The sequence below is a fragment of the Suncus etruscus genome, chromosome 15 (genome assembly GCF_024139225.1).
Source record: "Suncus etruscus isolate mSunEtr1 chromosome 15, mSunEtr1.pri.cur, whole genome shotgun sequence".
NCBI lineage: Eukaryota > Metazoa > Chordata > Mammalia > Eulipotyphla > Soricidae > Suncus > Suncus etruscus.
The window spans coordinates 67,681,666-67,696,692 of NC_064862.1; the positions used below are offsets into that span (position 1 = coordinate 67,681,666).

At 41.1% G+C, this 15,027-nt stretch overlaps 1 protein-coding gene across 1 annotated transcript in view; it reads left to right on the plus strand.

Annotated features, from left to right (window-relative positions):
- The window catches only part of LOC126031217 (S-adenosyl-L-methionine-dependent tRNA 4-demethylwyosine synthase TYW1-like), a 221,636-nt gene that overhangs the window by 2,159 nt on the left and 204,450 nt on the right, over positions 1 to 15,027 (plus strand). The window contains exons 3-7 of the mRNA XM_049789508.1: positions 465 to 602; positions 4,988 to 5,089; positions 7,465 to 7,659; positions 10,915 to 11,202; positions 11,703 to 11,825. Coding sequence (XP_049645465.1) covers positions 465 to 602; positions 4,988 to 5,089; positions 7,465 to 7,659; positions 10,915 to 11,202; positions 11,703 to 11,825 — 846 coding nt within the window. The remainder of the gene's footprint in view (positions 1 to 464; positions 603 to 4,987; positions 5,090 to 7,464; positions 7,660 to 10,914; positions 11,203 to 11,702; positions 11,826 to 15,027) is intronic.

A 15,027-nucleotide genomic window follows, 5' to 3' on the forward strand; every position in this document is an offset into this window, starting at 1 on the left:
ATGCTTCAGATTTTGTAATGAAAAATAAGTTTTTGGGGAAAAAGCTTCTGTTTTGCATCTTTAAGAGTTAATATTCCTTTTTACTCTGACTGGATTGAATAAGGATCTGAAAATTAGTTTTGGGCTGGTGAGGTGCTTGCCTTGCATGCACCTGGTTCTTTCCATTGTACTGCATATAGTCCTAGCATCCACATAACTAGGACTAAATCCCTAGCACAATGGGTGCGACCCAACATTCTCTCCCAATTAGTTTCAACCGTTATGCCAATAAATATATGGGAATAACTATAGTCTCATCTTGGAGAGTATGGGAGTTATAGTCTTCAGAGCTATGGATTTTTTTCTATCAAAGGGAGTAGAACCAGAAATACTAAGAGTAATATAATGAATGCTAATTTTTGCCACTTTGGAAATTAGGGTAATAATCACATTTGATGAATTTTGTGCAGCTTTTTATCTTTAAGGACAAGAACTCACAGAACAAAAGTCTTCAAGAAATAACTGAGAATTTGGTGACAAATGGTTATGTTTCTGTTCCAAAGAAGGAAGTCTTTGTGTCTGGAGTAAAGATTTTCTATGGTTCCCAGACTGGAACAGCCAAGGTAAAAACTTTATTTTAAGAACTTATTATTTTTTTTCCTTGGGTTTCTTGATCTTTTAAGAAAATGTTTGTAGGGGCCGGGGAGATAGCATGGAGGTAAGGCATTTGCCTTTCATGCAGAAGGTCATTGATTCGAATCCTGGCGTCCCATATGGTCCCCTGAGCCTGCCAGGAGTGATTTCTGAGCATAGAGCCAGGAATACCTTCTGAGCGCTGCCGGATGTGACCCAAAAACCAAAAAAAAAAAAAAAAAAAAAAGAAAAAAGAAAATGCTTGTAAAGCATCTGCTAGCCTTGAACTGAGTTGGCATTCTAATCTTCCTTAAACTTTCTTCTCCTTTTTCATTGTACCCTTATTTTATTTCTGGGGTGATGGTGTGTTTTGTATTTCTTGTGTTCAATTCCAGCCAGTTGGTGGTTATCTGGAGGTCCCCATCCTGAGCTATCATGTTTTGAAGCTTCTGAAGTTTAAGTTAAAAAGAAGAGAATTCAATATGTTATTAAGACCTGTGTATATAGCTGTAAGGGATAGTGGAAAGAGAAAGGCAGCAGTAGTATCCAGTCTGGGCTCTAGTTTCACAACTTCTTCTAGTTATTTAATGGAATGTATTATGACTTCTAATATTGTCGAGGGAATTAATGATGTTTAAAATTAAATGCTGCTTAGGTATATACTATAGATATCTAAGTTTTTATTTGTTGTTTCTATATGCAGCCTGAATTATGGTTATGGAGGCCACAGCTATTTAGTACTTTCTAGGAAAAGATTCTTGTTTGTTTTTGGTCACACCTGGCAGTGCTCAGGGGTTAATTTTGGCTTTACACTTAGAAATCGCTCCAGGCAGGCTTGGGGGACCATATGGGATGCCGGGATTTGAACCACTGCCCTTCTGTATGCAAGGCAAACGCCTTACCTCCATGCTATCCCTCCGGCCCCTAGGAAAAGATTCTAAGACTAGCATAAAAATAAAATTAAAATTTAAGGGCTGTTATTTTTGTATAGCACTAGAGTTCTATTGCCCTCTTGTGGATGTTCGTTAGAATGGTACTTTGTAGGGTTTTAGTACTACACTCGAACTGCGTATGAAATTGCACTTATTAAGTTTAACTTTGTGCAGCAGTGGTAAAACCTGAAAGAAAGGTAAAAAAAAGTAATATAAGTAGCCAAAATAAAGTCACTTTATATTACTCATAATAGGATACCTTATTTAGAGTGTCTTTGCATATTTCAAAAGTTTTTAGAAAGACTTAGTACTTGAAGATAAATTCAGGTTCTTCATTGAATCCAGGTTTCATTGAAGATTATCAGTGAAAATTACTTTTGTTTTGTTAAAAATATATTTATGCTTTTACATTTTGTGGTGTGTGTGTGTGTGTGTGTGTGTGTGTGTGTGTTTGGTGACCACCACTGTGACCAGGCAGTATGGGCCCTTTTTTTTTTTTGGTGTTTGGGCCATACCTGGTGGTGCTCAGGGGTTACTCCTGGCTGTCTGCTCAGAAATAGCTCCTGGCAGGCACGGGGGACCATATGGGACACCGGGATTCGAACCAACCACCTTTGGTCCTGGATCAGCTGCTTGCAAGGCAAATGCCGCTGTGCTATCTCTTCGGGCCCAGTATGGGCCCTTCTATTGTGCAGGTACCAAATGGGTTGATTGTGTGCAAGGCAAATACCTTACACTTTGGGTCATATGGTAACACAATTCTAGTTTACTGAGAACCCTCCTACTGTCTTCCACTGGGGTTGAACCAGACAACAATTCCACATTTGGGTTTCTATTCCTAGGACTTAAAAACTTTCATTCAAAAGGACATATGCACATTATTCACTGCTGCATTTAGTACAGTAGCTAAGATATGGGATCATCCTAGGAGCCCAATAATAGATAGGTTATAAAGGTACATACATGGTACATATAAACAAATAAATATCACATAGCTGGGAGGGATGATGAAATCACGTAATTTAATGCTACTTGGTTGTTGCATAACTGCAAATACAGCCACATGGTCCAGGAATTCAAAGAACTATTACTAATATTGAGACATTTGGGGGTGTGTTCTTAGTGACCAGATCTCCTGGAAGTAGGAAAGTAGTGTGGGGGATGGGGTGCAAATACTTTTCCCCTTGGCTCTCTTTTAATTTTAGCTCGTTTTTTCCCATGTAGAAACTCCTTAGTTTGATGTTGTCATATTTATTTATTTTTAATTTTTTTGCCTTTGCCAGTGGTATCTGTTCATTAAAGGCGCTTTTAATGTCCAAATCTTGGAGCATTCTGTTTATTTTTTTTTCAACATACTTTATAGTTTTTGGTCTTATCTCAAAGTTTGATCCACTTTGAATTGACTTTTGTGTAAGGTGTAAGATATGGATTGAGTTTTAATTTCTTACTTATAGTTATCCAGTTTTCCTAACACCATTTGTTGAAGAGGTGTTCTTTAGTTTTTAAATAGTTGATTCAATTCAAAATAGCCAAAGGTAAGAAATGCATAAGCCAGGTTTCAAGAGGAGCGATACAGTGCTTTCATGCTTTCTCTGACCATGCCACTTCGTCAGTGGCTTTATCAACCCCATTGTTTATCTTCTGTTTATTTTTTTGGGTGGTGCAGGGATTGCTTTATCCCTGAGTCACAACCTTTTATTTTATTTCATTTATTTATTTTTCTTTTTTGGTTTTTCAGGCCACACCCGTTTGATACTCAGGGGTTACTCCTGGCTACGCGCTTAGAAATTGCCCCTGGCTTGGGGGGACCATATGGGACACCAGAGGATCCAACCGTGGTCCTTCCTTGGCTAGCGCTTGCAAGGCAGATACCTTACCTCTATCACCACCTCGCTGGTCCCTCATTTATTTATTTTATTATGCTCTTTTAAGTGTTGGTTTTATTCTATAGGCATAGTTTATGACATTTTTGGCCAAAGGTGATTGAGCCCACCAGTGAAAGGGTATGAAGGTTTTGAGGTTGGTTTTCTGTTGACCAATTTAACCTCATCAAGAGTCATTTGTTTGACATAGTAAAACCAATGACTTCCAAGGGTTTTAGGAATTGTCTGCCAGGAACTGGAGATAAGATCAGATTATTTTTTATTATATGTAGTCATTTCTATCCTTCTTATGAAAAATAACCATTCTTCCTGCTAATAATATTCTTTTTTTGGTGTGTTTGGGGACACACCTGGTAATGGTCAGGGTTTACTTCTGGCTCTGTGCTCAGGAATTACTTCTGGCAGTCTTGGGGAACCAAATGGAATTCTGGGGTTGAACCTGTGTCTTTTGTATGCAAGGCAAGTGTCTTGCCTGCTTTATTATTGCTCTGGCCCAACAATATTCTTTTTCCTTGTTTATCCTTCTTTATAGCTCTAATAAGTATATATTAGATCAGGGGCTGGAGAGATAGCATGGAGGTAAGGCATTTGCCTTGCATGCAGAAGGGCAACGGTTCGAATGCCGGCATCCCATATGGTCCCCCGAGCTTGCCAGGAGCGATTTCTGAGCAGAGAGCCTGGAGTAACTCCTGAGTGCTGCCAGGTGTGACCCAAAAACCAAAAAAAAAAAAAAGTATATAGTAGATCGTATTTTCTCATTCGCTATTTATTCACTTACTGTCCAGTAGAACATAAACTCCTTGTGGGTAAGAAGTGTGTTTATCTTGTCCATTCTGTAATAGTGTTCAAAACCGAGACTGGCGTGGTTGATGCCATGAATAGATGAGGAGGTGCTTGGCAGGATTAGTTAAACAAAAAATACAACATACAAAGCAAACCAAAAATGAAAACAAAGAAACCATAGGGCATTTTTTCGAGGAGCTGACATTTGGCTTGAAGTTCAGGTCTCCTAAGGCATTTGGCTCCTTTGGTTTGAAGAGATAGAGGTGAATCTGAGGGCCAGCAGGTGCTTCCTGAATGTTGTGTAACTTCTGCTGTTGATTGTTTCTGTCCCACCATCCCCAACTCTGCTATCATGATATCCAGAGCTGCTCAGGGATTCTCTTAGGCGTACGGGCTCCTTGTGGTACTTTCTCCTGTCAGCTGCTTCTTGTTTTTCAGAAAAGTCCTACTATTAATCAAGTTTCCCATTCTTGTCACTCTTCAAAATCTCTCTCATATATTCATATGTTTATTTTGTTAGAATAAAACAGCTGAAATATCATAAACCTAATTTATGTTTAGCTCACAGGTTTAAATTTAGTGTATAAAATCTATATGAAAATGCTTGAGAAAAATGGCTAAAGTGAGCATATTCTTTATGTTTATATTGATATATGTCATTTACCAGAAAAGATTTTCATGAGAAATACCTTGTTTCTTTGCCAACAAGGGAAAACAAAGATTGTGAATGGATTATTTGGCTCATCAGTAACCTTATTTGTTATTTTTTTCAATTAGGGATTTGCAACAGTTCTTGCTGAAGAGATTACTTCCCTAGACCTGCCAGTGACAATTATTAATCTGAAAGAATATGATCCCGATGATCATCTTGTGGAAGAGGTTAGTGATTGTTCTCATTCTTCCTCGAGTCAAAATTCAGTTGTAATTGATCTTTTATCTTTGGGATAAATAGAATATTCACAGTACAGTTAATTTGTATTGTGAGGGATTTCATTTGGTTGATATTTCAGTGTGAATTACAGATATGGATATGAGTTCAGAACAGGGTCTGTCCTTCAGGTACCTCTAAGTGGGAAAAGTGGATGATTTGAAGTTCCCTGTTTTCACTTTGGGAACCATTATCACATTCTGGTTAGTATTGACAAGTATTGTAAAATGTTGGCAAGTTTTGACAAGTATTTGGCAGTATTGGCTTCTTTGGGTAACTTGTGCCAATACAAATTCTTAAGATTCCAATCCAGTTCCATTGAATGAAGTTTGTTTCTGAAGGACTTGAGTTTGGTTTCTGCAAGGGCTCAAATAATTCTGAAGCAGCTTAATTTCCTGATGCAGTGGGAAACATTTTTTTTTTTTCTGCAAATGGTCTGAGAGTAAATATTTTTTACTTAGTGGTCCATCACTGGCTACTCAGTTTCTGCTAGTTGAGGAAGCTAATAGCTACATACACAGGAAAGAGGGTGACTGTGTCAGAATAAAGCCTCTTTGCTAAAACAGGCATTAAGCTGCTTTTGGTCTGTGAGCCCTTCATAATGACCAAAGTTTAGGTATGTTTTTATTTCTTTCTCTCCTCAAGTTGAATGTAGTGAGTATGCTTGAATCTGTTTTAAATAATTTATGAAAAATTACTAGTCTTTGAAACTTATTTTATTTTGAGTTTTTGGGTTTTCTAGGGCTCAGGAACCCTGGGGCTCACTTTTGAAAATTTTGGTCAACCCAGCTGGATGGTTCAGGGCCCTGCAGTATGGTGCTGGGGAACACCAGTACCACACCAAGTAGTGTTGGAGATGGGGCATTCATGCCAGGGCTCAAACTTGGACCCTGTACATGTTTCCCTTACTTCTGAACTGTCTTGTCTTGAAACTCAGCACTGATAGTTATTAATAAGCCTCAGTTATCAACTCCTTATAACTTCATGGTGTGGGCCTGCTAAGAAACATTAAAGCAGGGACTGGCGAGGTGGTGCTAGAGGTAAGGTATTTGCCTTGCAAGCGCTAGCCAAGGAAAGTACCCCACGGTTCGATCCCCTGGTGTCCCATATGGTCCCCCCAAGCCAGGGGCAATTTCTGAGTGCGTAGCCAGGAGTAACCCCTGAGTATCAAACAGGTGTGGCCTGAAAAACAAAAACAAAAAAAAATAATAAAAATAAAAAAGAAACATTAAAGCAGGGGCTGGAGTGGTGGTGCAAATGGTAAGGCATCTGCTTTGCCTGTACTAGCCTAGAACGGACTGTGGTTTGATCCCCTGGCATCCCATATGGTCCCCCAAGCCAGGAACGATTTCTAAGCTCATAGCCAGGAATAACCCCTCAGTGTCACTAGGTGTGGCCCCAAAACAAAAAAATAAACCTCCAAAATACCAAAAACAAAACCCATTAAAGCAGATTAAATAAATAATCAAGCAGATGAAACATAAAGCAGATAAATGGCTTACATAGTCATAGTAATGCTATGGCTTAAATATTTTCAGATTTTTTTTTTCCTTGCTAGATGATGTGCCCAGAGATTGAGTTGTTATATGTTTAGGGAGATTTTATTTATTTTTTCAGGACATTTTCAGAGCCTTTTTTGTGTTTCTTTTGGAGAGAATTGGATTTTGTTTCCAACCTGATCTAGTAGAGACAGTAGGAATTGACAGTTTGAGAACAGAACACTCAGACTCAGCGTTTTCTCAGAACTCAAAACCGTTTTCACAGTTGGAAATGAAGACTATTTCTGAAAACACCCTTAACCTTAGGAATTGTTATGACTTAATGTTTTGATAATTATCCTATCATTATTTTAGTACCAACATTTTTGTAGTAGGGGCCATACATCTGGGTGGTAATGGACGGGGTGCCATTTGGTTTCAGAATAGAGAGAAGGGCCTTGTACATGCAAGACATGTACTTGACCATTTGAAGCATATTTTTGGCCCTGGATGTCAGTATCTTTCTTTTTAATTAAAAAAATTAGTCGACTGAGAGTCTGTGATTTATGGTACTGTTAATGATGGTTCTTATCACATGATTCTAACATACACCCATCACCAGTGTACTCTTCCCCCTACCTTAGAGACCCCACGTACCCCTCCTTTTCAACCCTCCTTCACCAACTCAATTATGTGAATCCTTTGTCCTGTTATATTGTCTTTGTTGTTACCCTACTACATATCTTTACCCCCTCGTGAGCGAGACCATTCTATATCTGTCCTCTTTTAATGTGCCTATTTCAAAAAGGATTTACTTCATTGAGATCATGTATATTTCTGATTCTTAGGTGACTAGTAGAAATATCTGTGCCTTCCTGGTTGCTACATACACCTATGGTCGACCCACAGAGAGTGCAGAGTGGTTTTGCAAATGGTTGGAGGAAGCATCTAGTGATTTTCGATTTGGCAGGACGTACCTGAAGGGTATGAGATATGCAGTGTTTGGCCTCGGAAATTCTGTCTATACAAGCCACTTTAACAAGGTAGGTACAAAGTAGGAGGTATATGCTGAACTATTCCTATAAATTCCTATTTTTTTTGGGGGGGGGCCACACCCGGTGACACTTACAAATTGCTCCTGGCTTGGGGGACCATATGGGATGTGGGGGATCAAACCACAATCTTTCCTAGGTTAGTGCATGCCAGGCAAATGCCCTACCGCTTGTGCCAGTGCTCCGGCCCCTATAAATTCCATTTTAATTAAAAAAGTCTAGAGCTGGAAAGATGGGAGGGTGCTTGTCTTATGCGTGGCCTATACCCGTATGGTTCCCTGAGCCACATCAAGTAAGTGATCCCTGAGCACTGTCTGGTGTCATCACCCTTGACCCCTTAATTTACCCAAATACATATGTACATGTGTATGTAAAATAGTCCATAAACTTTGGTCATTGATGGTGTTTTTATTTTATTTCTTATGGTTGGGAATTGCTGTACATGAATATTCAATCTGTACAGAGGTTCTTAGTAAATTTTTACTTATGAAATTAATGTATGTATTTCATGTTGTCTAGTGTCTTGGTGGCTTGTACTCAGGATCACGGATTCCCTAGACAGGACTTTGCAGATGAAAGCTGCCAAAAAGATAACTTATTCCCCTATCCTGTTGATGAGGAACTTTTGTCCTATCAGTTTTTATTCTATCATCAAAGAACTTTTACTGCCATGCAAATTATTTTAGCAAGAGTGGGGATGCCACAGGCTCAGGGCTTACTCTTGGTTCATGCTCAAGGCTTACTCTTGGCAATGCTCTGATATATGTGGTGGGGATTGAACCAGGATTGGCTGTAACAAGGCAAGTGCCTTGTTCTTTTTCTTTGGCCCTGGATTCATGTATCATTTTTTATAAATGAAATTAAATTGGTTGCAGTTCCTTTGAATTCTATTTTTCATATTAAAAAACTTAAAAAAGATTATCTCAGGTTATTATCGCTTCTTGGTCTTTTAGCTAAGATCAAGTTTAGTTCTGAAAAGTTATAGAGGGACTGAAAATGTGGTTCAAAATAGAACACAGAGGCTGGAGTGATAGTACAGCAATTAGGTTATTTGCCTTGTATGCAGCTAATCCAGGTTTGATTGCTAGCATTCTATATAGTCTTCAAGCACTGCCAGGAGTACCCCTGAGCATCACTAGGAGTGGCCCAAAACAAACAAAAAAAAAAAAGGAAAAATAAAGGTAGAACATATGGTAATCTTAGTGTTCATATTATCACACCCCTCCTTTCTCATACCCTTTCTCCCCAGAAACACACACACACACACACACACACACACACACACACACACACACACACACACACACACACATTCTCTCTCTGTCTCTGTCTCTGTCTCTCACACACACACACACAACACACACTCTCTCTCTGTCTGTCTCTGTCTCTGTCTCTGTCTCTCTCTCTCTCTCTCTCTCTCACACACATACACACACACACACACACACACACACACACAAACACCCGTACGTGTGTCCTGGCTGCATTCCCTCCGATCAGTGTGGCCTCCCCAAAACTAATAAAACTTTTGCCTGTATCTCTCCCTGCTCATCTATTTTTTTTTTTTTTTGGTCACACCCGGCGGTGCTCAGGGGTTACTCTTGGCTGTCTGCTCAGAAATAGCTCCTGGCAGGCACGGGGGACCATATGGGACACCGGGATTCGAACCAACCACCTTTGGTCCTGGATCGGCTGCTTGCAAGACAAACACCGCTGTGCTATCTCTCTGGGCCCCCTGCTCATCTTTTTTAGGGGAGAATGTGAGTAAAGGTCAAAGAGGAGAGAATTCTTTAGACTTAGTTTTAATTTGGTATCAAACTTATATGTCCCCCATTCTTCCATTTTCCAAATAACCAAATTGAAAATCTAGATATGTAAATATTTTTTTTTTGTTTGGTTTTGGGCTACACTTGGATGTGCTTAGGGATTACATGGCTTTGCACTCAGAGATCACTCCTTGTGGGGGTTGGGGAACCATATGGGATGCTGGAAGATTGGACCTGGGTCATTCTTGTGCAAGGCAAATATGCCCTACCCATTGTACTATTACTCCATCTCCTAAATATTTTGCTTAATGCTTTGCCATGTCAGGTGCCTATTTGATTTTAATTTATATTCCCTAATCCCTTCCCTTTGTGGCTGTGACATTTGGTTCTGTGATGGATAGTGCACAGTGGTAACAGTGATCCTACTGGTATTGTCAACAGGATGGCACTTGGTGGTTCTGGGTGGTCTGCAGAGCTTGTGCTGCTCTACCACTCAGCCATGTCCCTGGCAGATTCTGTAAGCTCCTGCTGTGCTCCTTGGTAGCTGTAACCCCGGTGCCTATACTGAGCTACTTTACATTGTGGTCAAGTACAGTTCTGAGTGTATAAAATTGTGAGTTGTGCCAAACAGTTTGTCATTAAGTTATATTCTTTGTTACCTTTTGGAACACATTTGTTTTGTTACCGAACTGTTTTGTTCTATGACTCATTATTTATTTTCTTTCTTTGTTACTGTTATTGTGAGCCACAACCAAGGGTACTTGTGGTCCATGCCTTCTAGGGTTTTGTCCATGCAGGGCATACATATTTGGCCTTTGAGTGTGATGTCGAATAGTAGTTTACAAATTCCCTTTTAGTATAAGCCTTAGTTTGGTAAAGAGGTCATTTATCCTTTCACTTAAAACAAGTCTTATGGGGCCGGAGAGATAGCATGGAGGTAAGGCGTTTGCCTTTCATGCAGAAGGTCATCGGTTCGAATCCCGGCGTCCCATATGGTCCCCCGTGCCTGCCAGGAGCAATTTCTGAGCATGGAGCCAGGAATAACCCCTGAGCACTGCTGGGTGTGACCCAAAAACCACCAAAAAACAAAACAAAAACAAAAAAAACCAAGTCTTCCCCCCCCCCCCAAAAAAAAACCAAGTCTTATGGGGCCAGCAATAACACAGTGGGTAGGGTGTTTGCCTTGCACATGGATGACCCAGATTTGATCTCTGGCATCTCATATGGCACCCCGAGCCTGCTAGGAGTGATTTCTGTCTGCAGAGCCAGGAGTAACCCCTGAGATCTCCCCCCAAATAAAAAGTCCTATGTGGAAGGATAGCCTGGGTGGGTGGAAGCTTAAGAACCTCCAATTTGTTCTGCTGCCACAGCAGAAGCCTATGACAGGCTCCAGAGCCCCAGAGAACTGCCTGCAGAGCTGTGCACAGAGCTTTGTTGAAGAGGGTTTCGTTAGGCACTCATCCATGTCCTTTTTATGCAGGTTGGCAAGAATGTTGATAAGTGGCTCTGGATGCTGGGGGCTTCTCGAGTAATGACTCGAGGGGAGGGTGACTGTGACGTGGTGAAAAGCAAACATGGCAGCATTGAAGCCGACTTCAGAGCTTGGAAGACCAAGTTCATCTCCCGGCTACAGATACTCAAGAAAGGAGACAAAAAAACTTGTGCTGGTAACTGCAAGAAAGATGCATGTGAGTCTAATCAGCATCGCTCACAGGAAGTAGAGGCAGAGTCTCTCACTCGAACTGAACCTCACTGCCAAGACACCGAGGTATGGAGCTTGTGGGTCCATGTACTAATGCTCTGAAAGGTAAACGCCTTACTTCCATGCTATCTCTCCGGACCCATCTTTTTTTAACTCATTGAATTGTTGAAGTCAAGTAGTTCTTCTTCTACTTTTTTTTTTTGTTTGTTTGTTTTTGTTTGTTTTCTGGGCTATACCTGGCTGTGCTCAGGGCTTATTCCTGACTCTGTGCTCAGAGTTCACTCCTGGTGAGCAGGGGGACCATATGTGGTTCGAGGAATCCATCATGGGTTGGCCGCATGCAAGGCAAACATCCTGTCCTCTATACCATTACTCTGGATCCTTCTTTGGTTTCTGATTTTAAAGAGCTGTTAATCATACAGAGGGTCATTTACTTATGGACCATAGTTTGCTGATCATAGTTCTAAAATATCTCACATTTACAGTGAAATCACATTTGTAAAGGGGGATTGTTACATGATTTTTACCTTGAATAATGAATTTCTGAAACTTAGATCATGTTTCAGGAGGAGGACTGCTTTGAGAGTTCCAGTGAGGAAGAAAACAGTACTAAGGACCTTCAACAGCTGAATTCTTTGGTTGATGTTGAGGATCTTGGCAAGATTATGAATAGTGCGACGAAAGAAAAGGTATAATATTTTTGGGGTAACTTCCTATTCTTTCCCTTATATATGGAATCTAAAACAAATGAACTAAACCATCAAAGTGAGCTTATTCCTCCAGAAGATAGATTGGTGGTTGCCAAGGAGGCAAGAGGAGGAGAGAATGGACAGAATAAGGCAAGGGGGATCAAAAGGTATTCCTCCCAGATATAAAAGAAATTGATCATGGTTTTGTAATATACAGTACAGTGACTGTAATTCATAATCTTATATTGTATATTTATTTATTTGTTTATTTTGGTTTTTGGCCACACCCAGCAGTGCTCAGGGGCCACTTGGTTCTGCACTCAGAAGTTACTCCTGGCAGGCACAGGGGGCCACACATAATGCTGGGGATTGAACCTAGATTTGTTGCATGCAAGGCAAACACCTTACTGCTGTACTGCTGTGCTATCAGTCGTACCCCCTTATATTATATATTTAGAGATTGGTGTGCTAGTAGATCTTCAAATTTTTCATTATAAGAAAAAAGGTTGAGGCTGGTGAGGTGGCGCTAGAGGTAAGGTGTCTTCCTTGCAAGCGTTAGCCAAGGAAGGACCGTGGTTTGATCACCCAGCGTCCCATATGGTCCCCTCAAGCCAGGGGCAATTTCTGAGCACTTAGCCAGGAGTAACCCCTGAGCATCAAATGGGTGTGGCCCAAAAAACCAAAAAGAAAAAAAAAAAGAAAAAAAAGAAAAAAGGTTGTGGGGCCAGAGTGATAGCACAGTGATAAGGCAAGACAGATGGTGGTTCAAATCCCAGTATCCCATATAGTCCGGAGCCTGCAAGGAGCAACTTCTGAGCACAGAGCCATGTGTAACCCCTGAGCGTCGCTGGGTATGATCCAAAAACCAAAAACCAAAACAAAAAAAAAAACAGAGAGAAAAAAGGTTTTGTAACTATGTGACAGAAGGTAACCACTTACTGAGGGGATCATTTCACAATGGCTCAGAGGGCTGGTGCATATGCTTTGGATGGGACATAAACTAAACTTGAACAAATGTCATGAAGTAGGTAGGGTGAATCAGTATTTAAAGATAACAGATCTTTAAAGGAAAATATGTAAGTTTGATGCAATTAAATTTGTTCAAGCTACTCAAAAACATTTTAAACTTTTCATGTATTTTAATATATGTGCTGCTGAAGTGAACACTATATATAAATATTTTTTATGAAGCAAGAAAGTTTTTATTAAAACTTACTTGGGGGCCCGGAGAGATAGCACAGCGCAGCGGCGTTTGCCTTGCAAGCAGCCGATCCAGGACCAAAGGTGGTTGGTTCGAATCCTGGTGTCCCATGTGGTCCCCTGTGCCTGCCTGGAGCTATTTCTGAGCAGACAGCCAGGAGTAACCCCTGAGCAATGCCAGGTGTGGCCCAAAAACCAAAAAAAAAAAAAAAACAAAACCTTACTTGGAAAGATGTGAGGACAAAGAGAGGGAGAAGTACATGTTTAAGAGAGAGCAGAAGCTTCTCTAGAGTGAAAATAGGATGCAAAGGAATAGAGACAAGTAAGCCAGATGTGTGATCAAGGAAGAACACAGGCTTGAAGAGTGAGCCAAAATATTCTTATAGTATACATTATGATTATGTTGACCAGTGGATGGATAGCTTTTATGAAAGGGTAAAATTGGCTATTTTCCACATACAAACATTGAATAAACTAATTGGGTCAGAGATCTAAATGTTAAAAATAAATATAGGAGGGGCCGGAGAGATAGCATGGAGGTAAGGCATTTGCCTTTCATGCAGAAGGTCATCGGTTCGAATCCCGGCGTCCCATATGGTCCCCTGTGCCTGCCAGGAGCAATTTCTGAGCATGGAGCCAGGAATAACCCCTGAGCACTGCTGGGTGGACCCAAAAACCACAAAAAAAAAAAAAAAAAAAAAAAAAAAAAAAAAAAAATAAATATAGGAGCCAGAGAGATAGCATGGAGGAAATGTTTGCCTTGCATGCAGGAGGACAGTGGTTCGAATCTCGGCATCCAGGCCTGCCAGGAGTGATTTCTGAGTGTAGAGCCAGGAGGAGCCCCTGAGCGCTGTCGGGTGTGACCCAAAAACCAAAAACCAAAAAAAAAAAAAGAAAAAATAGAAGTACAGATTAAAGCTACACTGATAGTAGAATGTAACCTAGTAAAATAGCAAACCGTGAAAAACTGGTGTGTACATGTTGTTGAAAGGGTTTGATCCCAGGGCCCAGAGAGATAGCACAGTGGCGTTTGCCTTGCAAGCAGCCGATCCAGGACCAAAGGTGGTTGGTTCGAATCCCGGTGTCCCATATGGTTCCCTGGGCCTGCCAGGAGCTGTTTCTGAGCAAACAGCCAGGAGTATCCCCTGAGCACCGCTGGGTGTGGCCCAAAAACCAAAAAAAAAAAAAAAAATAAAAAAAGAAAGGGTTTGATCCTTACAATATACAGGATGATTTAACCCAGGGGTCTCAAACTCAATTTTCCTGGGGGCCGCAGGAGGCAAAGTCGGGGTGAGGCAGGCCCACATAAGGGATTTTGCTTACCAAATATTCGCAATAAAAAATCGCATTAGTGGGCCCGGAGAGATAGCACAGTGGCGTTTGCCTTGCAAGCAGCCGATCCAGGACCAAAGGTGGTTGGTTCGAATCCTGGTGTCCCACATGGTCCCCCGTGCCTGCCAGGAGCTATTTCTGAGCAGACAGCCAGGAGTAACCCCTGAGCACCGCCGCGTGTGGCCCAAAAACCAAAAAAAAAGGGGCCGGAGAGATAGCACAGCGGTAAGGCGTTTGCCTTACATGCGGAAGGTCGCTGGTTCAAATCCCGGCATCCCATATGGTCCTCCGAGCCTGCCAGGGGTGATTTCTGAGCGTAGAGCCAGAAATAACCCCTGAGCATTGCTGGGTGTGACCCCCCCCAAAAAAAATCGCACTAGTAAGGAAAAAAATCGCATTAAACATTTGCATACCCGAACGGAACTGCTCGGGGTATGCGAATGTTTAATGCGATTTTTTTCTTACTAGTGCGATTTTTATTGCGATTATTCGGTAAGCGAATAATCGCGAGTACTGCGATATTTGAAGGCCAGCCGCGGGCCACAAAATGTTGTACGGAGGGCCGCGGGCCGCGAGTTTGAGACCCCTGATTTAACCTATGTGGGAGAACCTTAAAGAAACAATATAGCTCAACAAATAAGACAAAATCTACTCAAGATTATGCATTTGT